Raw genomic sequence first — 26,210 nt, 5'->3', positions numbered from 1 at the left:
CTGGCAGCCAGAAGGTCAGGATTAGGGGAGCAGTTCTTTACTGCCCCCAGGGAGTGCAAAGAGGACACACTGAGTGAGTGTCAGCTTCCCCTGGGGAGCTTGTTAAAAAACATGGGTTCTGGGGTTAGTGGAGCTTAGCATTTAACCAGACCATTGAGTAATTCTGAAGTTGGAGTTCATGAGAAACACTGCTGCTGGGGACAGGAAGTCGGTCAGCGGTTAGGGTCTGGGAGTAACTTGGTCAAAATTGCCTTCCCGAAGGCTGCTTGTGTGCCATTTGGTTTAGTGAGTTCTACTCTCCTGGGCCCCTTGACCACTAAATTGCATGTCCCTCCAAGCAAGTAGTTTCTCCTCTTGGAGCTCAGGTGAAGCCACTGGGCCAGCTTCCTATGAGTTCTTCTAGCAAAGAGCCCTCTAATGAATCCACTCATTTCTTCAAGATTTGGTCTTCCCAAGTAATCGTTGAGCCCCCTTCTGGTCAAGGCCCCAGCTAGGCCTTGGGGGAAGGGATACATCAAGGCAGGGACACAATCCCAGCAGACAGGCACACAGTCCTGAGCCGGGGTGAAGTGTGGATAGCCCCACCTGAGGCCCCAGGGGTAGGACACACAGAGGTCGTGGTTGTGTTCACCCCTGTCCACTGCCACCACCATCTCTTGCCTGGATTTCTGTAGTTGTTTCCTGATGGCCTTCCCTGCTTCCCCTCTGGAATACCACACAGCCATCAGGGTGCTCTTCTTTGCCATGTCTGGTAGCATCACACCTCCAAAGGCTCTCACTGCATTCAGAATAAAATGCAAACTCCAGGGCTGGCCTTCAAGGCCTTGCCAGGTCTACCCTGACTGCCCCTTGCTTTCCCATGCCACCCCTCTTCCACTTGCCTGCAGCACTACAGCAACCTTGGGCCTTCTCTGTTCCCATTTAACCTTTTACATTGCAGCTCCTACCAGCTGCCACTCTCTGCATCCTCCACCCTCACCTCCCAGCACCCCACATAAATGGCCGCCCCCACCACCTCAGGTCTCAGGGGGAATGTCACCTACACAGAGAGCATATCCGCCATCCTCACACACCCCTCAAGGACTTGCTGAGCTCCCAACTCTTTCTTTCACAGCATCCTGTTCTTGAATCTGAAATTATTATTTTTTAAAATGTGTTGTCTGTCTCCCCACCGTGAAGGTAGGGGCTTTGGAGGAGTGCAGCTGCAAAAGGCAGTAGGAAGTTTTACAAATTACTCCCTCTACTAGAAAAATGAAAGGGCTGGAAAAAGGGACTGGAATTGACTAGATGTAGCCCTGGAACCAGGATGGACATTTAGACCAACTAGGGGAGGGCTGGAGGAAGCCAGGGGCTGTCGAGAGTGGAGCTTCTGTAATTGAAAGCACAAACCAGTGTCCAGCGCCCTTGCTCAGGCCTTGGGCAGTGGTGCAGCCACGAGACTGGATCCCGGGAGTAGCTGGCAGAGGAAACCGCCTCCCCTCAAAGTGGAAGTGGAGGGTCAGGGCTGGCTTGGGGGATCCTTGAGGGATGAGCATGGCAGCTGGCCTCAGCTTCGGCCCTCTGGGCACCCACTGGGACCCATCTGGTAGTAAAGAGCTTGTGTATCTGCATTGGCTGTTTTTTTCCTTCTATCTGGAACTCTCCAGATCTGGCAGACCCTAGAAGGTACAATGTAGACTCTGGCCTTGGTTCCAGCCTTCTTGCAGGGCTCCTGGCCTCACACCCACATATTTGCAGAATTAAAGACCCGGTGCACTTCTTCATTGTTTGGGTTTCTTCTTTCCCTCTCTTGTGTTGCTTAGTTTGGCTGATCCCTGAGGGCCCAGCACAGACTGTAGCCTCAGTTTCTCTCAGAAGCAGCATCTACAGTGTCCTATAGAGCCAGTGAACCTCTTCTTTGTTCCTTGGTTGATTGTTTTTTTCTTTCTTTCCTTCTTTCTTTCTTTCTCTGTGTTATATTTCTGGGTCTTGTAGACCCCTGAGGGACGAGCAGGGACACTGGCCTAGATTTTGTCCTCTGAGAGCAGCAGCTTCTGGCTTCTCACTGGCACACGATAAGAGGCTTGGAGGAGAGGCAATGAACTTCATTATTTTTTTCCTTTTCTTTCTTTTTCTGTGATTGTTTTGTATGTTAGTATTTTTTCTCTTTAATTTCCTCCCCCTCCCCTATTTCTTTCTCCCCCCCACTTGTTCTTTATTTTGCAGACTGAATAGTGAGAGAACTTAGATTTCCAGAGTCACCACATTAATACTCATGTTGGCAAGGTCTCCAAAACATATTAAAAATATACCAGAGAACAGGAAATTATGGCCCATTCGTAGGAAAAAAAAATGATGGAAAATATTCTAGAGGAAGTGCAGTCTCTGAAATTATTAAAGATCTTAAAATGATCATAACTAGGTTTCATGAACTAAAGGAAAATGTGGACGAAGAACTAGAGTGAGAATTTCAATAATAATGAGATTAAAATTATATAGGAGAACCATATGGAAATTCTGGAACTCAAGTGTACAATAAATGAAGTGAAAAATTCATCAGAGGGATTCAAGAGCAGATTGGAGGAGGCAGAACAAAGGAAGAGTCTGCTCAAAGACAAAACTGTTGGAATTGTTCAGTTTGAAGGGCAAAAAGAAAAAAGAATGAAAGAAAATGAACAGAGCCCGAGAAACCTGTAAGACAAACATCAAGTATACCAACATATGCATTATAGGAGTCCCAGAGAAGGAGAGAGAGAAAGGGCCAGAAAAAAATATTTGAAAAAATAATGGCAGAAAAGTTCCCAAAACTGATGAAAGATATTAACATACAAATCCAAGATGTTCAAAAATACCAAGCAGGATGAACCCAAATTGATCTACACTGAGAAACATGATCAAACTGTCCAATGCCAAGGACAAAGACTCTTAAAAACAGCAAGAGAAGCGACATGTCAAGTGATGCTTAATAGGATTAACATCCCATTTCTCAATAGAAGCCACAAGGCAGATGGTAGTGGGAGGACGTATCTAAAGTGCTGAGAGAAAAAAAACCTGTTACCTGAGGATAACACACCTGGAAAGTTGTCCTTCAGAAGCGACATTTTCAGACAGCAGAAACTGAGGGAGTTCATTACCTTAGACCTTTAGCATTGTAGGAAACACTAAAGGGAATCCTCCACATTGAAAGGAAAGTACCCTAGAAGTATCTCAGTGCTGAATATAGCAATAACGATCTCCAATGTAAGTAAAAAAACATGAGTAAATATAAAAGCCAGTATTATTTCATTAGTAATATTGTCTTTTATTTCTTGTAAGGGTTAAAATTAAAATGCATAAAAAACAAGCATAAATCTTTGTTACTGGGAGCACGGTGCATAAAGAAGTAATTTGTGACAAGAACAACATAAAAGGGAAGGTTGGAAGGGTACAGGAGCTGTGTATGTGTAGGCTCTTAAAATGAAGTTAGAATCAACAGAAACTAAACTGTAATAGATTTCTTATGTGGGGTGGCTTGGAGCTATGTACCCTAGGAAAACATGTTCTTAAGCTTAATCCATTCCTGTGGGTGTGAACCTATTGTAAATAGGTACTTTTGATGAGGTTACTTCAGTTAAGGTGTGGCCCAAATGAATCAGGACAGCTCTTAATCCTATTATTGAAGGCTTTATAGGGAAAGCCACAGGGAGAGAGAGAAAGCCTCAGAAGGATCAGCCAAAAGCTGAAAGTCAATAGAACTTGGAGGAGAATGGAGAAGTCAGGAGAGTCCACCATGTGCATGCCAGGTGACAGAAAAGCCAAGGATCACCAGAAGCGTGCCCCACAATGCCACAGACTTCTAGGAAAAAGCATTGCCTTGATGATACCTCGATTTAGGACATCTCTTAGCCTCAAAACTGTGAGCCAATAAATTCCCATTGTTTAAGCCAACCCATTGCATGGCATTTGCTTTGGCAACCAAGAAACTAAAACAGTTTTTGGTACTGGAAAGTAGAGTGTTGCTACTGCAAATAACAATGTTGAAATTGGGTAATGGGTAGAGGCTGGAAGAATTGTGATGATTCAAAAATGAGTGAGAACTGTAGAGATAGCTTGTATCATCTTAGAGGATACATAATTCATCATAAACAGAATGCTGGTGGAATATGGACATTAAAGGTACTTTTGCTGAGGACTTGGAAGAAAATGATGAATATGTCATTGGAAATCGGAAGAAACACAGTCCTTATTATATACAGTGGCAGAGAATTTGTTGAAATTGAGTTGTGAAGTTGGATGGAAGGCTGAACTTGAAAGCAATGAACTTCAATATTTAGCTGATGAAATTTCCAAGCTAAGTGTGAAAGGTGCAGCCTGGCTTCCTTTTGAATCTTATAGTGAAGTGAGAGAGGAAAGGGAAAATCTGACAACTGAACTCTTAAGCATGCACACACACATATACACACACATACACACACATCTACCCAGAAATAGACTATTTGGAAAATTTTGAGCCTATCCGGACAGTATGCTCTGTGACCGGGACTAGAAGTGGCTCTATTAGGACTTCCCTGAGCTTCCAGAAATTAAGTCCCTGAAAATAGTGCTCCAACTGAAGGTTTAACTGAACATGGATCTACTCTGCCATTTCAGTGGAAGTCCGGATTGGAAATGCAATTATGTAGGAAGGATCTGTGGAAGGTTCTATTGTATGATGGTTTGGACCCCTGTGAACTGCATGCAAAGCCAACATATTTTTTGTTTGTTTTTAAATTTGTATAAGTGGAACCACTGCCAGCATGGACTGAAAGGGACAGAGAAGGGATGGGTTAAAGGTAGAATGACTTCAAGGGAAGAACTATGGACACAAAGATCTTGACTGAAGAGATCTCCTTGGGGCAAGAGAGAGGGCCCATCCATGTGTGTGGACAGGGCAGGTTCATCCCTATGCTCAGAGGAGGTAGGCCATCTACCCTTGTGTGTAGAGGGAGCAGGCCATGAACCATTGTTCAGAGAGAGTGCTGCCACCCCAATGCTTAGAGGTGTTGGGGCCTATGCCCTCTCATTTGCAGAGCGCCTGGCTGCCACCCTAATGTTCAGAGAGGTTGGGGACTGTGTCCTGGCATTTGTGGAGAGCTTGAAAAGCATGGTGCTACTGCTCCATCAAGCCCAGAGGAGAAAACATTGATCCATAGATGACTCTTAGACCTTGAAATCTAATGGAGTTTGCCCTGCTGGGTTTCAGAATTGTTTGGGACTTTTGACTCCTGTTTTCCTTCCAATTTTTCCCTTCCAGAATGGGAATGCTTCTCCTATGCCTGTACCTCCATTATATATTGGAAGTGGATAACATGTTATCTAGGTTTCACAGGTCCATATACAGGGGAATTGTGCTCCAGGACAGACCATACCCCTAATCGATTTTGGTGAGACTTTGTCCTTAGCATTTTTACTGAAATGACTTAAGGCTTTGGAGATGTTGTGATGGAATGAATGTATTTTGCATCTAGAAAGAATATGTCTTTTTGGGGTCCAGAGGGTGTACTGTGATTCTTAAATTTTAATCCATTCCTTTGGGTGTGAACCCTTGTAAATAGAATCTAAAAAGATTCATAAAAATGAGGTTATTTCAATTAAAGTGTGGCCCAACTGGATCAGAATAGGTCTTAAAGCTATTACTGAAGCTTTACAGGGAAGGACATGGAGAGAGAGGGAATCAGAGGGAGCAGCCAGAAGCTGAAAGTCAAAGGAACCCAGAAAAGAAGAAGCCAGGTGACTTCCCAAGTGACTGAGAAGACAGGGGCTTTCCTACCTGGGAGGAAAATTACAGGAGGAAAATCAGGCTAGGGAGTCTGATGAGGAGCCTTTGGGGGAGTGAGAGGTAGACAGACTCACAGTAGACAGCTGAATATCGATTGGGGTACAAAATGCAGGCGAGTGGCCTGGACAGAGATAGGCATCAGCAGCACCAAATGAATAACTCTGAAGCAATGGGTGTGACTGGATAAGTTCCCCCAGATACAGGTGGTCAGAAAGCAGTGGAGGCCTGGATGCCACCTGGGGGATGACAAACTCAGAGCCAGGAGATGGACTCCAACAGGGGTAGATATAGAGAAATGCTGCATGGTGTCAAGTGAGCTAAGGAATCTTACGGCCAGGCCCAGTCCCCTAGATTGGCTCCTCCAGCCTCTCCTTGGGGGAAATCTCAGGCTGTTCAGAGCCCTACCCTGGGCTGAGATCAAGGCTCTTTTGTTCACCAAGGGGCAGCACAAGGGAAGGCCAGCTGGGGTCTCTACTCATCTCTAGCCAGAAACAGTAGCCTAGGGACTTTTCAAAGTTCAGCATTGTTCATCTGTTATTCTGCTGCTGAAAACCCCTGATTGGGCTGTAGCTATTCAAGTCAATGCCCAGGACAATGAGGTAACTCTTTCCTAGGGAAGATAGGACATTCAGATCTATGTAAATGGAGGAATTCCTAGGGCCACATGCAAGTAACCAAGAAAAGACACATGTGCAGAAAGCATTAGGGAGCCCCCTACTCTTAGGGCTAGAGATATTCTCTAAACTCATTGTATAGATAAACTCTGAATGAGGGTATCAGTGCAGGTCAATTGGCAAAGACTGGGAAAGGTGTTTTCTTTTATTCCTTTTTTATTTTTTGGCATTCAAGGAAAACTATGCCATAACACTAGCCAGATATAAGCTTTGTTAGGGACATATGCCTCAAAGTCTAAATTCCAGTGATAACACATTAAATATAAAAATTTCCAGATTTGAACAAGAGATCATAAAACATACAAAGAAACAGGAAGTGATGTCACAGGCAAAAGAGAAAGTTAAAGCATCAGAAACCCTCAATGAGAAGGATTGACTCTGGGACATACCAGACAAAGCCTTTTTAAGAAAGGTCCTAAATATGTTCAAAGAACTAAAGAAAAATAGGAAAGTAAGAGACGAACACAAAGAGATCAAGAAAGAGATGGAGATTATGAAAAGGAACTAAACAGAGCTTAAGACCACAAGAACAGAAATTAAAAATTCCCTTGAACCTTGAGGGGTTCAACAGCGGATTGGAGCTGGCAGAAGAAAGAATCAGTAAACTTGAAGATAAGACAATTGTAATCATCCATCTGAGGAACAAAAAGAAGAGAGAATGAAGAAAAGTGAACAGAGCCTGAGGAACCTGTGGGACACCATCCAGCAAACCATGTGGGAATCCCAGAAGGAGAAGAGAGAAAGGAGCAGAGAGGATATTCAAATAAATAATGGCTGAAAAAAATCTCCTGATTTAACAGAAGACACAAATATACTGTGCTGTTTTAGAGCTGTTATGTACTCCAGAAAAAGCTATATTCTTTTTTAATTTTCTTTGCATGGGCAGGCACCAGGAATTAAACCTGGGTCTCTGGCATGGCAGGCAAGAACTCTGCCACTGAGCCACTGTCGCACTGCCCAGCCATATTCTTTTCATCCATTCTTGTGGGTACAGACCTGTTGGTGGTGGGACCTTTTGGTTCAATTGAGATGTGACCCAGCTCATTCAAGGTGGGTTTTAATCCTTTACTGGAGCCCTTTATGAGAGGATAAAGGACAGAAAAGCAGAGAGAGCGCAGAGAGAAAACACCCCCACATACTGGAGAGAGAAAACATAGAGAAAAATGTCCTGGAGATGAAAAGGGAGGGCCTACAGAAGCTCACTGAGAAAGCAACTGGAATCAGAAGCTGAAAGCAATGAAACTCAGGAGTGAAGGATCAGGAGATGCCAGCCATGTGCCTTTCCATGTGCTAGAGGGACCCCAGATACCAGTAGCCTTTCCTCAGAGACGGTATCTTCCTCTTGATGCCTTAATGTGGACATTCTCATGGTTTAGAACTGTAAATCTGTAAACTAATAGCCCCACAATGTAACAGCCAACCTATTTCTGGTATATTGTGTTCCAGCAGCTTTAGCAAACCAAAACATATACACAAAAGATGCTTAATGAACCCCAAACCAGACAAACCTAAACAGACCCACAATGCAACACATTATAATCAAACTGTTGTATGCCCAAGATTAAGAGAGAAATCTGAGAGCTGCAAGAAAGAAGCAACACGTCACATACAGGGAACCTCAATAAAATTAAATGCCGACTTCTCATTGGAAGTCACAAAGGCAAGAAGATATTGCAATGACATATTAAGGCATTGAAAGCAAATCATTACCACTCAAAAATTCTACATCTGGCAAAACTGTCTTTCAAAAATGAGGGAGCGATTAAGATATCCCCCGATAATAAAAGCTGAGGGAGTTTAGAACGATTAGACCAGCTCTATATAAGATGCTAAAGAGTTCTGCAGGTTGAAAGGAAAGGGCACAAGACAACAGATTGAAGCTGCATTAAGAAACAAGGATTAAAAAAAGGAACAAGAATCTCCCATAAAGGTAAAGACGGGGATAAATATAAATGCCAGCACTATTGTATTTTTGGTTTGTAACTCCATTTTTTACTTCCTATGGGGTCTAAAAGCTAAATACGTAAAATGGAATGAGAAATCAGTGGTTTGGACTCATTATGTAAAACATGTAATTTGTGACAAGAACTACCTAAAGGTGGGGGATGGGGGAGGGGAATAGAAACATAGTTTATGTATAACATGAAGTAAAGATGGTATTTAAGCAAACGAGGATTTATAATTTTAGGATGTTAAATTTAAGCCCCATGGTAACTCTAAAAAAATACTGGAGAATATATAAGCTCATAAAGACAGAAATGAGAGCTGAGGTTGCCAGGGGTGGGGGCAGAGGGGAATGAGGAGTTAATGTATAATGGGTATAGGGATTCTGTTTGGGGTGATGGGAAAGTTTTAGTAATGGAAGGGGATGAGGGTACTGAATGTGATTAATCCTATTGAATGCTGTGCTTGGGCAGGGTTGAGATGGGAAAATTTATATTCTAAATAAGTTCCCACAATTAAAAGAAAAAGAATGAGCAACTAAAAAGATAGTGACAATTAACTGTAATACATGATCCTGGACAGGGTCTAATACTGGAGGAGAAAAGGCTCAAAAGGACATAATTGGGACATATGAAAAAAATTGGAATATAGACTATAAACTTTATATTGATGTTAAATTTCTTGAACTTGATAACTATACCTAAGGTGGTTATATAAGTTAATATCCTTGTTTCAAGGAAATGTACATAGTATATTAAAGGTTCAAGAAGCATGATGTGGGCAGCCTACACTCAACCTACACTCAAGTGTTCCTAGAATGGATTAATAACTAGATAGACAGATAGATGGATAGATAGAATGATACAGTAAATGTGGTAAAATGTTAAAATTGGTGGAAATGGGTATCTGGGGAAATAGATTTATATTTATACTTCTCTATAGGGTTTGTATTATTTTGGTAACTATTCTGGAAGTTTGAAAGTATTTCAAAATAAAAAGTAAAAAAAAAAAAAAAAAACCCAACCCCTTGACTGGCTTCCCATTGCACCTAGACCACCCTGTTTTAGTCAGCCAAGGCTGCCAGAATGCAACACATCAGAGATGGATTGGCTTTTAAAAAAAGGGATTTATTAAGTTGAAAACATATAGTTCTTCAGAGGAAAGACAGCTAGCTTTCAACTGAGGTTCTTTCTCACACAGCAAAAGCACAGGGCAATCTTTACTGGCCTTCTCTCCAGGCCTCTGGGTTCCAACAACTTTCCCCAGGATGATTCCTTTCTGCATTTCCAAAGGCCTGGGCTGAGCTGCGAGTGTTGAGATGAGGTATGCTGAGCTGCTAGGGCTGTGCTACATTAGGCTCTCTTATTTAAGCATCCAGCCAATTAAATCAAACATCATACATTGCAGCAGGCAGCCTCCTACCTGACTACAGATGTAATCAGTGACAGATGAGCTTCACATGCCATTGGCTCATGTCCACAGCAACAGAACGAGGAACCTTCACCTGGCCAAGTTGACACCTGAACCTAACTACCACACACCCCCTTGCCAGGGCCTATAAGGCCACCTGCCCACTCTCCCCTCACTCACCTACTGTCACCACCCTGGTCTTTCTACTTTCTTGGACCTACCACGTTCATACCTGTCTCAGGGCCTTTGTCCTTGCTGTTGGAACACCCTTCCCTCCCAATATTCCCATGACTGGCTTCTTTCTAAGTCTGGGGCTGGACTGAAATGTCCCCTTCTCAGAAAGTTCTCTCTGGTGAGCCTAACCCATCACACTTTGTCACAGCCCATTTTTATTTTCTTCATGGTATTTATCACCATCAAGAATAATTCTGCTTAGTTCTTCACACATTTGTCTGTCCCCCTCCCCACCATGCTAGTATGTAAACTCCAGAGGGCAGGGGCAGTGCCTGGCACCTGGTAGGTATTATACATTTGCCAAAAGCAGTAATGAGTGCTGGCGAGACATCTTTTCCACCCCCAGATCCAACTGGCCACCCAAACTGAGAGATTTTCTTCCTAGACTCTTCTGGATTTTGTCCTAAGGTGGACACCTGAACCTAAGGTGGTTACATAAGTGGATATCCTTGTTCTGAGGAAATGTGCACAGTAGTACTAAGGGTTCAGGAGCATGCTGTGTGCAGCCTACACTTAATCTATGCTCAAGTGTTCCAAGGATGGGTTAACAACACCAGTCCTTGTTGCCACTGCTTTGGTCTCACCCCCATTTAGGACCCTGCCTCTCATTTTACCTTTCTCCAATCTATCCTCTATTCCCATCCAGTGCACTTCTCAAGAAGGGTCAGTCACACTCAGGCCTCTGCCTTTACGCTGCCTGTTCCCTTTCCCGGACTTGCCACAATCCCACTCTCCTTGGTTCTTGGGGTTTCCAAACACTTTAACTTTCTCCTACTTGGAATGAATACAAGTTTTTACAGTCAAAAGATTCAGATGTTTTAAGAAATAGAACTTCATTTCCTCTGACTCAATTTAAGCTGTCTCTGAGCTTCTGTTCTCTCTGACACAGACATTTTCATCCCAGTAATTTCCCAGTAATTTTTAATATAGAGAGAAGCGATTTCACGTTCTCTCTATATTAAAAACTCAGTCTCTTCAAGATTGTTTCTTTTCACCCTCTCTTCCCCAAGCCCTGGGACTCATGTTAAGTTTGGTTAGTGGTGGTGGTGGTGAGGGTGGGTAGGGTTACCCAGGGAAGTATGACTAGGGAGGGGCACCCACTTCTCGGGCATCAGTTCTTGGAGCCTCCGTGGGCCTCCTGCTCCAGGCACGCCCTCCTCCATACCTCTGTCACTTCTCTTCCCTGTTGGCCTCTGTCAAAGGTGTTCTCTTCTTCCCGCGTGGATCTGGGCGTGGGCTTCTTTCTCTGCTACCTCTGATACGTCTCTGGTCCTCACGGGACCGCTGGTCATCAAATCTGCACAGATCACTCTGCAGTGTCCTCAACCCCTGACCCCTGACCCCTCTGGGCATGCTGCCCCTCCCACAGCCCTCTGCACACTTCCTGGGACATGGGGAAAGTCTTTCAGTCTTTCTGAGGCCTGTGGGAACTTGCTTACACCCCACATTATTGCCCGAGCTTCACTTAAGAGAGGTGAGTCCTAGACCCCATCCATCTGGCATACCCCAGAAAGGCTCATCTTCATCTGCCCTGTTTCAGTGTAGCATGGTGAAGCCAGGGCAAGAAAACAAACTTCCTAGCTCTCTAGCTTCCAGAATAATTGTCCAGTCCCAGGCTCACTGTGTTGATTGCAGACCATTTTACTGACTGCACTTCCTCTCATATCTTTTTAATATGATACTGAACTGTTTTTTTTGTCCTTAGAAACTCAGGTTTAGCCATCTTTCTTTAGTCCAATGTGACATCTCCTTGGCTTGTGACTAGGCTGTGAGACCCTCCGGGGAGTTCCTCTCTGAGGCATCTGTGTTGCAGTGTGGCAGGGGTCAGCAGATGCTTAAAGAATGCATGCTGAGAGGGATCCCTAGGTGTCTTGGGCTTTCCTGGCCTTGCCAATGGGTGGCAGCCCAGGTGCCCTGGCACCTGGGTAGGAGCTGCCTCCTCCTCCCAGGACTCTGCTTTGTAAGGCCCAGCCTCCAGCCTTCCTTTCTCTGCATCAGGTGGGCAGACAGCCAGGCTCCCCAGTGGGAGCTCACTCTGCCAGGCTCTTAGGCATTTACTGAAGACATTAGCTCAATTTTGTGCATGCTGACAGGGCCTGGGCCCAGAGCCCGGCCCTGTGTGGATTCTGGTCTTCCAATAGCTGGGGGCTAAGGCAGAAAGGGCAGGCACGCAGGCAGAGAAGAGAGAGGAAAAGAAGAAATGGGCATTTTTCTCCTCTCGCCCATCCTGTTTTCCTCAGGAGACTCAAAGCCTTTCACATGGTGCCCCCAGGTGGCCTTCTAGGGAATTATACCCAATCTACAAATGAACAATTCTTGGCCGATTCCAGCTAAATTCCAAACCTGTGAGGGTGGCATCATCATTGCCATTTTACTGATAACATGGAAGCTCAGAGAAGTGGGAGGACTTGTTCCAGCTCAAAGTGACAGTGCTATGTTTTGAACCCAGGTCTATCCTTGTTCAAAGCCTGAGTGGTCACAAAGAACCACATCTCCAGAGTTGAAAGGGCATGTAGGAGTTCCTTGGCTCCAACTCTTATCTGACATATAAATCAGTTTTATCATACCCTCTCAAGCAAGTGATCAGTTTTGCTTGAAGACTTCCAGGAATGGTGAACTTATTACCTTCAAAGCTTCCGCTAGACTGCTGGGCTGCTTTATCAGTTCTATTGTTGGGAGGAGTCGGTAGTAATGGCCATTCAAAGCAGAAAGCAGACCTTAGTTAGGGATGCTCCTACTTCCTGGGTTGGGAGAGGTAAAAAGGCACAGAGCAGCAAGGCTAAGCCCCAGGCACGTATGTCACTACCACTGCAGGATTACAAGGTGGTGTGCCTCCTGTCCTGCCTGGACCCAAGGGTGCCCCAAACCCACATCACCCCAGGACCTTTCCCTGGGCTGAGCTCAGTCAAAATCCTGGTCTGGGAGATATCCGAGGAGCCAGCTCAGGGTTGTGACATATGCAAGCTGAAGTGACCTTGGTCTCCTACAACAAGCCAATGATTCCTGCTTTGTACAGGGCCAGCTGGAGAAGAGCTGCAATGACTCAGAGAAGAGAAAAGGCACACTGGAGCTGCCTCATGCCTGGCTATCTGTAATTTAGATCCCTCTGTAGACAGGCCCCTGGCCCTTTAGCATGCACAAAAACAAAAACCCCGGCTGGGAAGTGCCATGCTGGGCTTGCACGGAGAGGTAGTAACCACAACTACTGCAACACCTTGGGCGAGCTACAGTTCTTCTTCAAGATGCATTTTCCTCATCATTTTGGTTTCTCCCCAAATCAATAATTCTCCCCTTCTCTGATCCCGGGCCCCTGATCTGGGGCTGAGCACGTTGCCACCTTTAAGTTCTGAGCTCCTTCATGTCTCACTGGTGGCTAGAAGTGTGGCCTCTGGTGTGGACAGACCTGTGTCTGAGTCCGAAGTGCCCGTCAGTCAAGATACTGTCATGGAGCTCTAGGGGAATGACCTGCCTTAAAGGCTGGACAGTAGAGTCCTCCCCACATACCCACATTTGCCTCCTTCCCCAGGACCCCTACAACTTTGGTATCCTATCCACCTAATATCACCTCCTTCACATCCCATAGACTGACCCAGGTAAAGTTTGAATTCCTTTGATGCTGCAGAACTCAGTACTTCTCTGGCATCCCAGTCCTACCCATTAAATGCATTTGTTATAAAACTCCTCTTCTCGATGACCCTGAAACCTCTTCCCTAAAAGCTATTCTACACATTGGACCTTGTTCAGCTCAACAAACCCACAAGGAACAAGTCCAGCCCTTCCACTAGACAGTCATAGCAGAATCCAGAACAATTATTCTACCTCGAATGCTACCATCTTGGAAGAGTTTTCTGGGACATGGTTTTAATCCCTTTGCCACCCAATGTCCTTCCTTAGACCATGCTCAGAGAGAATAGACAGCAGCAGACCACATATTGTAAGCAAAGGAAAAGTTTCATCCAATAGTCTGTAAAACACAAGTGTGCAGATAGAGTGGGAGCTGCTGACCCACAAAACCCGAGCCTGGGACACGATGATTATTCAGTATGTGCTTCATGAAAAGAATGTAACAGTCCTTGGCACAAAAGCTCAGTGGTCCAACATTCACAGAAGCATTATTCACAATAGCCAAAATGCGGTAGTAACCCAAGTGTCCTTCAACAGATGAACAGCTAAATCAAATGTGGTATACAGACACCATGGAATATTATTCAGCTGTAAAAAGGAATGAAGTTGACACATGCTACTACATGGATGAATCTGGAAGACATTAGGTTAAGTGAACTAAGCCAGACAAAAAGACAAATTGTATATCATGCTTCCATGAAACACCTAGGAAAAGCAAAACCATGTAGATAGATAGATTACAGGTTACCAGGGTTTAGGAGAAAGGGGAAGAGGATGGTTATTGCTCAATGAATGCAGAGTTTCTCATTAAGGGGTTGAAAAAGTTGGGTAATGGATGTTGGTAATGGTAGCATTACCATGTGAAGGTAATTAGTACTACTGAATTATACACTTAGAAATGGTTGAGAAAAAATTGAGGCGTGTTTGTATATATAAAACCACAATAAGAAGTAAAAACAAACAAACAAACAAACAAACCCCAAGGGTATAAAGAGCTGACTGATACTCAGCACACAGCTTTAGGGCTGGGACTCCCACTCTTGCCCACCATAGTGAGCAGACTTACGTTGTCAACTCTCAACCGATACTTCCACGTTGGGAATCAATCAAGTATGCCTCTAAATCCAGGTGGAAGAATGCCTTTTGTACCAAAGGCCGAGTTCAACTGGGAAACCAAAGAATAAAGCTGTCAAAAAAGGAATGTAAATAACCAAGATAATTCTGACTTGATTTGTGGCAGCAGCTCTTTGCTACTTTTTGCTTTCGAGAAGCAAAAGCCTCAGAGGTTCTCATGGCGACAAAAAAGATGATCCAGGCAACTGCAGATATGTGCTGCATGTGTACACATGTATAAGCCCTAGGATAATTTACACAGTGAGCCCATACCTTTCCTTTAAGATCCCCAAACATTTTTTTTTTGTCTTCAAGGGTTAATTATAAAGAATAGCCACCATTTATTGAGCATTTACTATGTGTTAGGCACCGTGCTAGTGCTTTTCACATAGAACTTCAGTTAATCCTCAAGGTAGGAACAACTATATCGATGAGGAAACTTATCCAACGTTAAGTAACAAGTAGGGGAAGCCAGGATTAGACCACAGATCCTTGAGACTTCAGGTTTGTGTTTCCAACTACCATTTTCTATCTGCTTCAAGACCACAGGGGCCCTCGTCTTTGCTTAGTAGGCCAATGGTGCCGATGTCCAGGCACCTTGGTCTCTTCTCCAAGCTTCTCAGCTTTCTTGGGTCTCCGTCACAGGATGACACTGATGGGGAAAGCTCTATTATTAAATGGCTTTAAACTCAAGGAAGGGCAAGTCTCCACCTCCACCTGCAAACACAACCCTCCTAGAAGAGAAGGAACATTTTTCTGACTACTTTGCTTCCAATTTCAATCTCCCAACATCATTTGCTTTATTTCCCACCATAGCATTTTTTCTTTCTTTTTTCTTCTTTACTAATAAAACAGTTAAGACCATTCTGTCCATTTTGTTTATTTGTTAAATTGCTAAAAAGTCATCAGGGGAAAACATTAACAAAAAAGGATATTGACACAGATTAAATATCAGTGAAATCCACTTTTCATTCCTATACTGTTATGTGCCTAAAATGACTATCTCAGGGTAAGCCTGAGTTGTATGGGAAACATCACTCACAGCCCAGCTGTGCCAGGGCACAATGGGTGTGCAATGACATGAACCCTGGTTGGTGGGAGGGGAACAGAGCAGGTAGAGAGGGAGCCAATGCTTCAGGTTTGCTCTCATTTGACAATGAACATGGTGAAAGGGAGCCACTCACTGGTGATCATGCAGAACATGACTTCTGTGGTTCATGGGGAGGCTGCATGGGATGCAGACCTTCACGTTCAGCTTCCTAGTCCCCTAAATGTGTTGAGATCCTCCCCACTGACTTGTACACTGGTAAGAGACCACAAATAATGCAAAGCAGAGCACATCACCATGCGAGGATCACCACAAGGACAAGAACGGACAGACAGGCAAACCAACCAGCTATCTCTTTTAAGGGGAAGGAAAGAAATGAAGCAGAAGAAAACCCAGAATGCCAAATGAAAGAAAAGGAAAAATCCCTTTTGTCCTCAAAAGTCAAGCCTTCTTAAACTGGTTTTCTTTCTTCCTCTTCTTTTCGTTCTTTTTTGAGTCCCACACAGTTCCTAGGATAGTTCATGGCTTCAGCTCTTGCTATAAAACTCAAATGTTAAAATCAAATCAATCTGCAGAGGACTGGGAGGAGAGTAAACCCAGGATTGCCTGAAAACTAAATTAAGCTTGTTTTGACACCTAATCTGTGCTCCCAAAATGTAGGGGTACGGTTGGGTTGTGGAGCCCATCACCCAAGTGTGGAAGGATGGAAATATGTAACCAAAATACAGAACCTTCTCTACTGTACTACCTGTGAAATGAGAGAACAGGACGCTCTGTTCAAGAGGGTGGGGCTAGACTAGAATTTTCACTGAGGTCCTCAACCAGGCAGCCAGTGAAGCCAATCTTCTCAAAGGCACACTTGCAGGAATGGAAGGGGTTAAAGCTTCAAGTAGAAACAAAATGTACTTTAAATACTTAAATACTGATAAATATTTCCTTAAGGTGCTCCTGAGGGCTTCAAATTTTGTCTCATTTTTCTCAATGAATTTTAATGTCAAAAATGAAGTTGTGGTTAAATCTCATCTAACTGAAGCATCCACAGTGCAGTGGAAATGCACACCTCATTTGATACACCTGAATTCCACTGTACACGCGGCTTCACAAGGGCCTGAGGAGACAACTGTCTTGACTGTGTTGAGCTGTTCTCCCAAGGGCCCAGGAGCCACCAAGGTCACACTACTGTGTGCAGATGTGCCAGATTTTTCTTAAAGAGATGTAAATGGACAGTGTGGTTCCAAATGGCGTGGAAATACTGGGAAGCCATAGAGTTCAAAGAAATTGGGTTACTTTCACAGAGAATCATCACCTCTGTTGCCTGCATACTTGGAAAAGAAGGAAGCAACAGGTTAACAGCTGGCTTAGGAAGGTCACAGAACAGAGGGAAAGATAACAAAAGTCGAGATTCTGAACCTTTATGCTTTCAGATGCTTGATATTTAAAGAGGAACTGAATTAGAGATACTGCCCATGTACAAATGCAATGTCATAAGCAAGGTTCAGCAAGGGCAATGATGCCTAAATTGCTAATCTTCTGGGCTAGCTTTCCCTTGTGAGTAAGGACCCCACATAATCTAACAGTCTTTGCCAAAGGAGGACTGGCAATGTCCCAGAGTAGGGAGTCTGGAAAGCTAGGTGTAGAGTTTCGGGTAGTTAGGTACCATAGGAAGTAGGCACATGGTAGTTTCCTCATCTAAACAGTTTCTGGAGCACAGACTCCTGTGAGGTGGCCCTTTCCTAGGCTTGGCACCAGGAGGCTTTCCCACCAAGACACACTGTAAAAGCTGAGGGCTAGGGGAAAGGATTTAACAGCAGAAAACACACTGATCAGACAGACTAAGTGCTGGCTGAGAGCCAGGACTCAGGGCCATCGGAAGCAGGTTTGTGCTTGGGAAATGCTTTAACAAGAAATAAGAGAATTTGGGGGTAGGAAGTGCAATGTTTTGAAATTTAAATTTAAAGCCTAAAGGAAAAATTAAAATCCCCTTTTCCACTGATGAGAAATTACCAAAAATTCACATTTAAGTGGTGCTGTTTGAAGTATACTTGTTCCGATGTTTCCTATATCCAGGTCATGGTTTATTTAGAGATTTGTAACTTGTAATTTCCTGAATACTGAAAGAAATAATCAGGGGTGTACCTTATCTCAGAAATGAAGTGAAAGTGAAAAAGCAAGCCTATTTAGGAGATACATGGATAAGACAAGTGTAAACGATGGAGCTGCTTCAGAAGTCAGCCATGAGTCACGGAGGTCAAGTACATGAGACTTAATCACCTGTCCAATAGCCAGGCAGAAAATACTTGATCACAACAAAAGAAAATCCCCTCTGGAAGGACTGTTTATTGGGATTCCCTTCCAGGATCAATTCCCACATACTACAAATATGGATGGGTGTGCTCAATGTGCCTTGGAAGCAGAAAGAAGCCTACACGGAAATACCCTATCTTTTGGTGCTCTGAGGATCTCCTGATACTGGCATCCTGGAATTCTCTATTGGCCCCTTAAGTGACACAGACTAAAGGTTCCAGAAATATTTTTGTAAGGAGACTCTAATTTCTGTAGACACCTGAGCTTTGTAAAAGAAACAGAAAATGAAAAAGATTCTAGGCCTTAAATAAATCCACGTTAAAAAAAAAATCTTTACATGGAAAAGGCAGCCTCCAAGAACCAGGTTACAAAGGAACAAAAGGGAAAACAAATGTGGTTTTTGGCAACTTGCAACCAAAAATGATTGTCAGAAAATTCTACAATCAGACACCAAAATAGCTTCTGAGACACACAAGGAGCCCTCAAAAGATGAAGGACACTAGCAGATAGGTACCAGCTGCATAAACATTGTTTCACAATGATTCCGGCACACAAATGTAGAATAAAATTCCTTGCTGGGTAATTTTTCTCAGTCATGAAGAAAGAATGGGGATAGGTATAGGGCATTATGTCAAAAAGATGTTTTCACAGGTCCTCTATGGTTTTAAAAGGGGAAGACAGTTTTCTATGGGATACTTTTACCTGGCCAGCACCTGAATCTGAAAACGTCCATGTTTACACCTTACACATGCCGTTTCGTTTTTCTAACTCCAAGAAGGCAACGTAAAGATTTACAGGGGGCTTTTTAGTTTCTTTTGGAAAATTACTGATATTAGTTAGTCTGTTCCCTAAATTCTTGGTTTAGTTATCAACAAAGTAGAAAAAGGCAGCACAGCCTCTGCTAAAACACAGCAACAATTTTATCTGAACCAGGATGGAGATCTCTCCCCTTTTGTAAACAGAATTGGCTATATATATATATATATATATACTTTTTGTTTTTAATATATATATATACTTTTTTCTCAGTGGAGATTTGATACCAGCCTGGAGTGAGTTAGGCTGGGAATTGGGGTTTTGGTTTATGGGAGTAGTTTTGTTCTTTGTTTTCCCAATTCTCAGTCCAAATGCTTGCACGTTGGAAAATTCCAAATTAAAAGTCACAGAAAGGGAAAGGGGTTTAGAACATATTATCTCTTTGCACGCACAAAGTACAAGGCGTTTGTTTTTGGATAGTACTTCACATTCTGTTTCTTGTCCATGAGCCCTCCAAATATGATGAGTTCACCCCTGCCTTGTACCACCGTGTGTAAGCTGGTTTCAGGAGGCCCAACCACAGAACTGCTATTAAATACTTTCCATTTGACTCGCCCCTTCTCCTTGGTGTCTTTAATGTCCAGCACGTACATCTGCATAGGCTTGCAGTTCATACTCTGGTATAGGGGTTTGCCAACATTTAGGGACTGTGGAGGGTGGTGGCCCAGACGGCGGGCAATGGGAGGTAAGGAATGTCCATCTCCTTGGGCAGGCCCAGGGCGGGGGATGGGCACTGTTTCTCCACTGCTTAGGCTCTGGCTCCCAGGGGAGCCTGGAGAAGACCCCAGAGGAGGACTTAGTGCTGCAGAGGCAGAAGGGCCTTTGGATGACATTGCTTTGATGGCTTCCAGACTCCGGCGCAGGGCACCTGGGGAGACAGCCCCTGCTAGGGCACTAGCCACATGTGGTGGGGTATGTACACCATTAGTCTGTTCAGGAGGGTGTCTCATACTCCCACCAACTGTCCTGTTGTCCATGCCATCCATATGATTGCTACTGGAAGTAGGTTTGAGATCCCAATTTAGATCCACTGATCCTAATTTCAGATCTTTTTGATCTGGTAGTGATCCTCTTCGGGAGGGCAAAGACAGTCCCATTTTAAGGTCATATCCTTCAGCAGCAGATGGAGTGCTAGGAGATATGGCCTGTATAGGGCTGTCTAAGGAAGACCCACTGACAGCTGCTGTTCCTGGAGACAAATTCCCACCATTGAGGATGGGAGAGCCATCTCCTTTTGCTGGGGAAAGGCTCCCTTCCCGGGAACTTGAGGGAGTCTGCCTTTGAGCCCTGGGTCTCAATGTTCCCCAGCGGCCATTAACACAAGGAGCTTCATCCATACTCCTTACTGGAGACTGAGAACGGTACTCTCGGGTTTCGGGAACCAGGGCTGGAGGGGTGGCACTAATAGGTGATGGGCGAGAGTTCAAACTGGGGCTGAGAGGGGCTCTTCCACTAGGAGCTTGGCTGAAGACCACCACACACTGTCCCACCTGGAAGACAAATGACATGTGCTCATGGACTCATCTACAATTTTGATCATTTACTCAACTGTCAAACATTTTATAATCAATATCTCCAATGTGCCAGGTACTCTGTAGGTACTTGAGAGATAACAATGAAAATGACATAGTCTGTTTGTCCTCTAGGCTTAAAGGGGAGACAAACATGGAAATAATTTGTTGTTTTAGTGTGACAAGTACTATCATTAGAGTTATGTCCAAGGAACAGGAGTAGAGTGGCGGGAGAAACCCATTTTATTTGGGGGATTCTGGGGAAAAGTTCAGAGACTAAGAGATGCTTTAAGGGGACTTAAAGATGAGTGAGGCCAACATAAATCTTCCCATCTCATATATGTGAGAAATGCCAAAGGAGCTGTGGTGACACCATTTCTTTGGTAACACCAAGAGGTTTTCTCTGCAAATTTCCTTTGAAATCTGACACATTAATTTGATTTGGCAGTAAAGGACCTCTCCTCTTGCTGGTCTGGCACTTCCCTGCTTACCCGGCAAGCTGGATGGCACCACAGTTCTGGGGCCCCATGATCTTCATTTTCCACCTTAAGAGGCTGCCAGGCCCAGGGACCAGAGTGCATGTGCAACAACCAGGCATCCTTGAACAGCTGTAAGAAAGGACCAACAAAAGGACTCAGGTGTGGTACCTGTTACAAAGCACACAGAGCTGGAGTCTCAAAGCTATGCTGTCTGATCTGGAAACTGTGAAGACTCTGCAGAAAGAGTAGCAAAACCCTTGATTAGTCATTCAGTTGTATATACATGTATGCACTCATAGATTACCATCAGTTTGATACAGGGATTTTTGCTTATGACCCATCAATCAATCTTAAGTGGTTGTGAATCCTGCACATGGCTTCAGGGGTATGTGTGAGTGTGTGTATGTGTACTGAGGGGCAGGGGAAAGGGTAGATAATACATATCTATAACTTTCTGAATCTGTAATATTAAATAAATTCAATATGAACTTTGGCAATTCTCTACCTACTTTTTTCCTATCCTACCCCCTTGAAAATATGATAATAGCAAATCTCATAGCCTAAGAAGAAGTGGGAATTAGAAGATATAAATATTCCAGAGACAAATACCCCTGATCAAAAGCATTTCCTCTCCCACCCAACAAACAAATAATAAAAAAAAAAGTAGTGAAAAAGGCCAGAAAAAAGAAAGCCTACCTACTCAAGGTGGAAAAGGTATTCTTCAAATGATAATGCCATGGAAATTATTTTGCATACTCTTATGAAATAAGACAGAGGAAGCCAAGTTTTGTACACTTAGCAGTACGAGAATGCCATATAAACAATACTCACAGCATTGGGACCACCACACCCTCCAAGGATTAAGATAGTCGCGTCATCTATGACAATCTGGGAAGGTGGAGAAGATTAAAATAAACCTACAAAACATAGATATCTGACTTTCTATGCTTCAGAGGTACATGAAAATTGCCTACCCAGCTTCCAAATGAGAGAACTGTAGTTACCATAAGCTTACGACTCTTCCCTTACCATGTAAATTATGATCCCTGTAAACAAATTACTGATGATTCACCTGAATGGATACATACTTTGTTGATCAAATATTAATATGAGTGTGCCAACCACAAAAAATACAGGGTTCTCTTGAGAAATGAATAGCAAAGTAAATGCTTTGAGGAGAGGTATTATATAAATCCACTATAAATAGCTACAACCCATTAAAAGCAAAAAATAAATACTACCAAAAAGGAATGATAAATTCTCTTTGGCTTAGTGCATATTAGCATTTCACATGGCTCCTCCCTCCCTCTTCCATCCTTATTGAAAGATGCTACAATCTTTGCTGAATAGTTATTTTTAATTCCTGAGCACCTGAGATTGGCCACCTCGAGGATGAGGACTGGGACCAGAGATGTTTGGCTTGGACCATGCCCACTGCTCGAGATCCAGGACCCAGACATCGTTGCTCCTGTAAGACAAAGACGTAAGGATGAAGGAATTGGGAGGTCCCAGGAATCAAGGAGTAGGAAGAGTTCTACACACCTGTGTCCAACTGGTAAACCTGTACCATATTCACTTTCACACAGAATGTCTGGGCTGGAGGAGGCTTCAGAAATGGCCTACTCAACTGGCAGAGTTCAGGGGCTTCAGAATCAGAAAAGACCATTGTTGAATCCAAGCTCTGCAATCTTGAGCAAGTCACTTAATTTTATCTAACTCTGGTTTCCTTATCTAAAATACTGAAATACCACTTCTGCTCTAAAGAATTGACATAAATGAGGCTACATTTGTAAAGATGCCCAGCAGAGTGCCATGCTTATAGTTAGCACTTAAACTATATTGTTCTTCCCCTAGAAAACTCTTCATAGAACCTATCTCGAAACTCTCAAATCTTTGCTCTTTCCACAGACCCAAAAGACCTCATTTGAGTCATGTTTATAGACATACTCTAATATCTAAAGTAAGAGTTAACTGGTGACGGCAGCAACTAGCTATTGGTGAAGTTATAGTCTTTCAAAAGCAACACCACAAGGAAGAGAGAAAATGGTTCAAAACGGAGCATATTATTCGGGAGTTATAAGGCTTTATCGATTCTGGCTACAAAAAGTGATTTCGCAAGAGCTAATGAAAACTTCAGTTTTAACAAGGACAAACTGGCACCCCAACTCTCAAGGGATCATCATGCAAAGACAGAGTCCTAGATGGCAGTCTCTATTTTATGGTCATCTCTCTAAGGTCATTTATTCACACACAGGAACATTATCTTCAATACCTCAGTCCTAACCCTTTCTTGTAGAGAGTAGCGCCCACAATCTCCCTCTCCACAACTGTTTGAAAATGAGGATTGACAGTACCCTCTAAGAAGGGACAGGATTGGGTCTGGAACAGATTTACTGCTGACAGCTCATCTCATCAACTTTGACTTAAGAGCATAGGAGGGAATGACTGCACCATTGCTAATGCTGAATCACATAGCTGATTTAGTTGGATTGTTCTGCTCTTGATTTTGGCCTGAGCTGGCCAGTTCTAGGCAGAGGGGAGATGACAGTGGGGAGGGAGAACAGACTCACAGAAGAGTATGACACCTAACAGTTCTACCCACCCCATCCTATTTGAAAGAAACCACAATTTCTACCTGTCTTGCCATTCTGTCTCTGTCCTTTCCGAAAGCCCAGAGGGCACAAGCTAGATAATAAAGTAGGGCAAGTAAAAGCTCTCTGCTTCTTGAAAGGTGGACTTTCTGTAGGCACAGGCACAAGCAAACAGGGTAGAGTTTGCATTAGAATTTGATCCTACTGAATAAAACCACAGAGCAAACAAAACAAGATTTACATAGCTCTGATTGCATGGAGCACATTTTTCAACGTACTAGTCTGAGGCTAGGGGATCAAAGAACAGAATGCGTGGGTGAGATAATTAATTGGTTAATGAGAACCATGTTCAGGAATAATGACACCAAGTGTTTCATTTTTTTGACTTGCTATTTCCAGGAATATTTACCTTTAGGTTGATACAGAGCAAACCAAAAATACTTACATTTGCCGGGATCCTAGGGAGCCACCAAAGACAATCATTTTATCATCTACCACACAGGAAGAATGGCCAGCCATGGGAGGTGGCCCATGGGTTGTCACAATGCAGTTCCACCTTAATGTATAAAAACAGGAAGAAACCAGTAAGTCAGCACCATTTGCTTCTGGTCTGATGTATGTAAGGTGGAAAAAGTAGGTGAGCATCCATTTAAAATGACAATCCTATCGTCTTCAATAGAGATACTAAGATAAAAAATAGAGGATAGCATAAGGCATTTATGCTGTTTCTGCAAATCTGCTTAGAGTTGTATTCACTTTCAAGTTCTCAACTGTATGGCTTGGAGGTAGAGCAGAGAGATAAGACGATGACAAGGGACTCACTTCATCATGGCTCCGTGGCTGCTTTGGCCTAGTTTGCTGAAGGAACATCACCTGCAACTTCTCTCACTTATAATCCTGATCAGTAAGCTGCCAAGGGCTCTGTACTAAGTACTCAACTGCAAGGAACCGGCGTTGCTGCCATTTAGAAAAGATGTATTTTAAAAACAATTGGGAGTCAGTCTTGGGGACACAGCAAGGAGTAAGGAATTATCTGGATTTACAGCACTACTGGGGAATTAGCAGCCAAAGCTGAAAAACTCCCTGTTCTTCAACTAGCTCACTCATTTTTCTTGAAACAGGAATGAATCTTTCCATTTTTTTCTTTGAAGTAAGGGTTTGTAATTTAGGGTCTTAAGAGGGTCCTGTAAACCTTCTGAAACTGTTGGCAAAATTTGTGCATAAGTAGATTTTTTTCCCTGGGAAAAAAGTCTACAGAGCATTTATCAAATTCTCAAAGGAATATCTGGCACAAAACAGATAAACTATTGATTTAAAACCTTCTATTCGAGATTTAAAGGATCTTATCTTTGTGGCTTACCAGTTTTTAGAGGGTGAATAAGTGTGTATTTCATCAAAGAATCTCTCTGGTTGGTGTAGGGGATAAGGGCTTGGCCGCGTCCAGCCACCAAACAGCACCAGCAAGTCCTTGTACACGACTAGAGTTGCTCCGGCTTTGGGAGAAGGATAGGACCCTGGGAGAAGACAGTAAAATCCTGGTTAAGATTCAGGGTTGCACAACAAACCATACTAGGCTGTCTATAGATCAGCCTCCTTCTGGTAGAGTGACAAAATAGGTATCAATACTACTAAGCACAGGGGAAAGGGGAAGACAAAACTGGGTTTTGCAGGTCTGAGAGAAAACCATCACCAGTCTGTGTGTCTTTTATAATTAATTCAGAGAAACCTGACTTAAAGGAAAGTCAGCCTTTCACAGGCTTAGCTGCACACCTGAAATTGGTGATGAGAGTACCTATCTCCTAAGGCTGTTCTGAGTATTTAATAGCGCAAAGCCGATGGCACACTGCCTGGCCATAGTAGGTGCTCAATAAATATTGACTCTCCTGTCCAAACCTTTAACAAGCTTAACAGAGGTCACAGAGAAGAGAACATAAGGGGGATCTAGGAAGGAGTAAGTATAGAGGTTAGCTAAATACCTGGATGCAACTCAAAAATAACTACCACTAAAAAACAGAGGTAAAAAAGGAGGCAGAGAACAGTTTTCACTTGTTCTGAGTCAGTGTTAACATAGAGACCTTTAGAACCCCAGCTTATGGGCTTCCCATAGCCAGACCAGCACAAATGAGGACTCTAACAAAACTGAGGGCCTAACTCCAAGAGTGGCTACTATGGCTTTCCAGGCTGAACTTCAAGATATGCTGACCAAATTTTGAAGGATTGGGGAGAGGGAGGGATTTGCCTTATGTTAGAAAATTTTAGAGGTAACAAATGTCCTACAGAAGTATATTTTTTTCAGTTTTCTGTCTTTGAAATAATAACTGATTTCGCCCCCAATCCCTTACTATATATTATCTTCAGTTTTCTCAAGACCAGAATAATTTGTCTCAATATCCAGGTATTAGTAAATATTAGAATACCAAAAATTATTGTTAAAGTTGCAGTATCTATTTTTTTTTGAGGAAAATCTTAAACAGAAGGAATTCAAACACTATATTAAGTTTGACAGCAAATGAGTTGCTCTAATTTATGTGGACAACTTGGCCTTCCCTTATCTGAAGCAATGGGTTATGGAAACACGGTTTGAAGAGTCCTCATCTCAAACTGTTTTAATGGTATTACCTACAACATCACAAGCTTGAGAGGACAGAACAGAGAACGGCCTTTCTTACGGTTCAACTTACAAGTA

At 43.3% G+C, this 26,210-nt stretch overlaps 1 protein-coding gene and 1 long non-coding RNA gene across 9 annotated transcripts in view; one reads left to right on the top strand and one right to left on the bottom strand.

The window, feature by feature from the left end:
- The window catches only part of LOC143674858 (uncharacterized), a 63,362-nt gene that overhangs the window by 2,009 nt on the left and 35,143 nt on the right, over positions 1 to 26,210 (top strand). The gene's annotated exons all lie outside the window — the stretch shown is intronic.
- Positions 19,030 to 26,210, bottom strand: part of FBXO42 (F-box protein 42) — a 180,557-nt gene continuing 173,376 nt past the window's right edge. For all 7 annotated transcript variants that reach the window (XM_077151160.1, XM_077151158.1, XM_077151154.1 and 4 more), the window contains 6 exons: positions 24,885 to 25,038; positions 23,970 to 24,080; positions 22,305 to 22,401; positions 21,765 to 21,821; positions 20,946 to 21,062; positions 19,030 to 20,433 (listed from right to left, as the gene is read on the bottom strand). In XM_077151160.1, coding sequence (XP_077007275.1) covers positions 19,318 to 20,433; positions 20,946 to 21,062; positions 21,765 to 21,821; positions 22,305 to 22,401; positions 23,970 to 24,080; positions 24,885 to 25,038 — 1,652 coding nt within the window. In that variant the 3' untranslated portion in view covers positions 19,030 to 19,317. The remainder of the gene's footprint in view (positions 20,434 to 20,945; positions 21,063 to 21,764; positions 21,822 to 22,304; positions 22,402 to 23,969; positions 24,081 to 24,884; positions 25,039 to 26,210) is intronic.

This window comes from Tamandua tetradactyla, chromosome 2 (genome assembly GCF_023851605.1).
Source record: "Tamandua tetradactyla isolate mTamTet1 chromosome 2, mTamTet1.pri, whole genome shotgun sequence".
Classification (NCBI taxonomy): Eukaryota; Metazoa; Chordata; class Mammalia; order Pilosa; family Myrmecophagidae; genus Tamandua; species Tamandua tetradactyla.
Note: the sequence above shows the minus strand (reverse complement) of the source record. Positions and strands in the feature narration are given on the sequence as shown.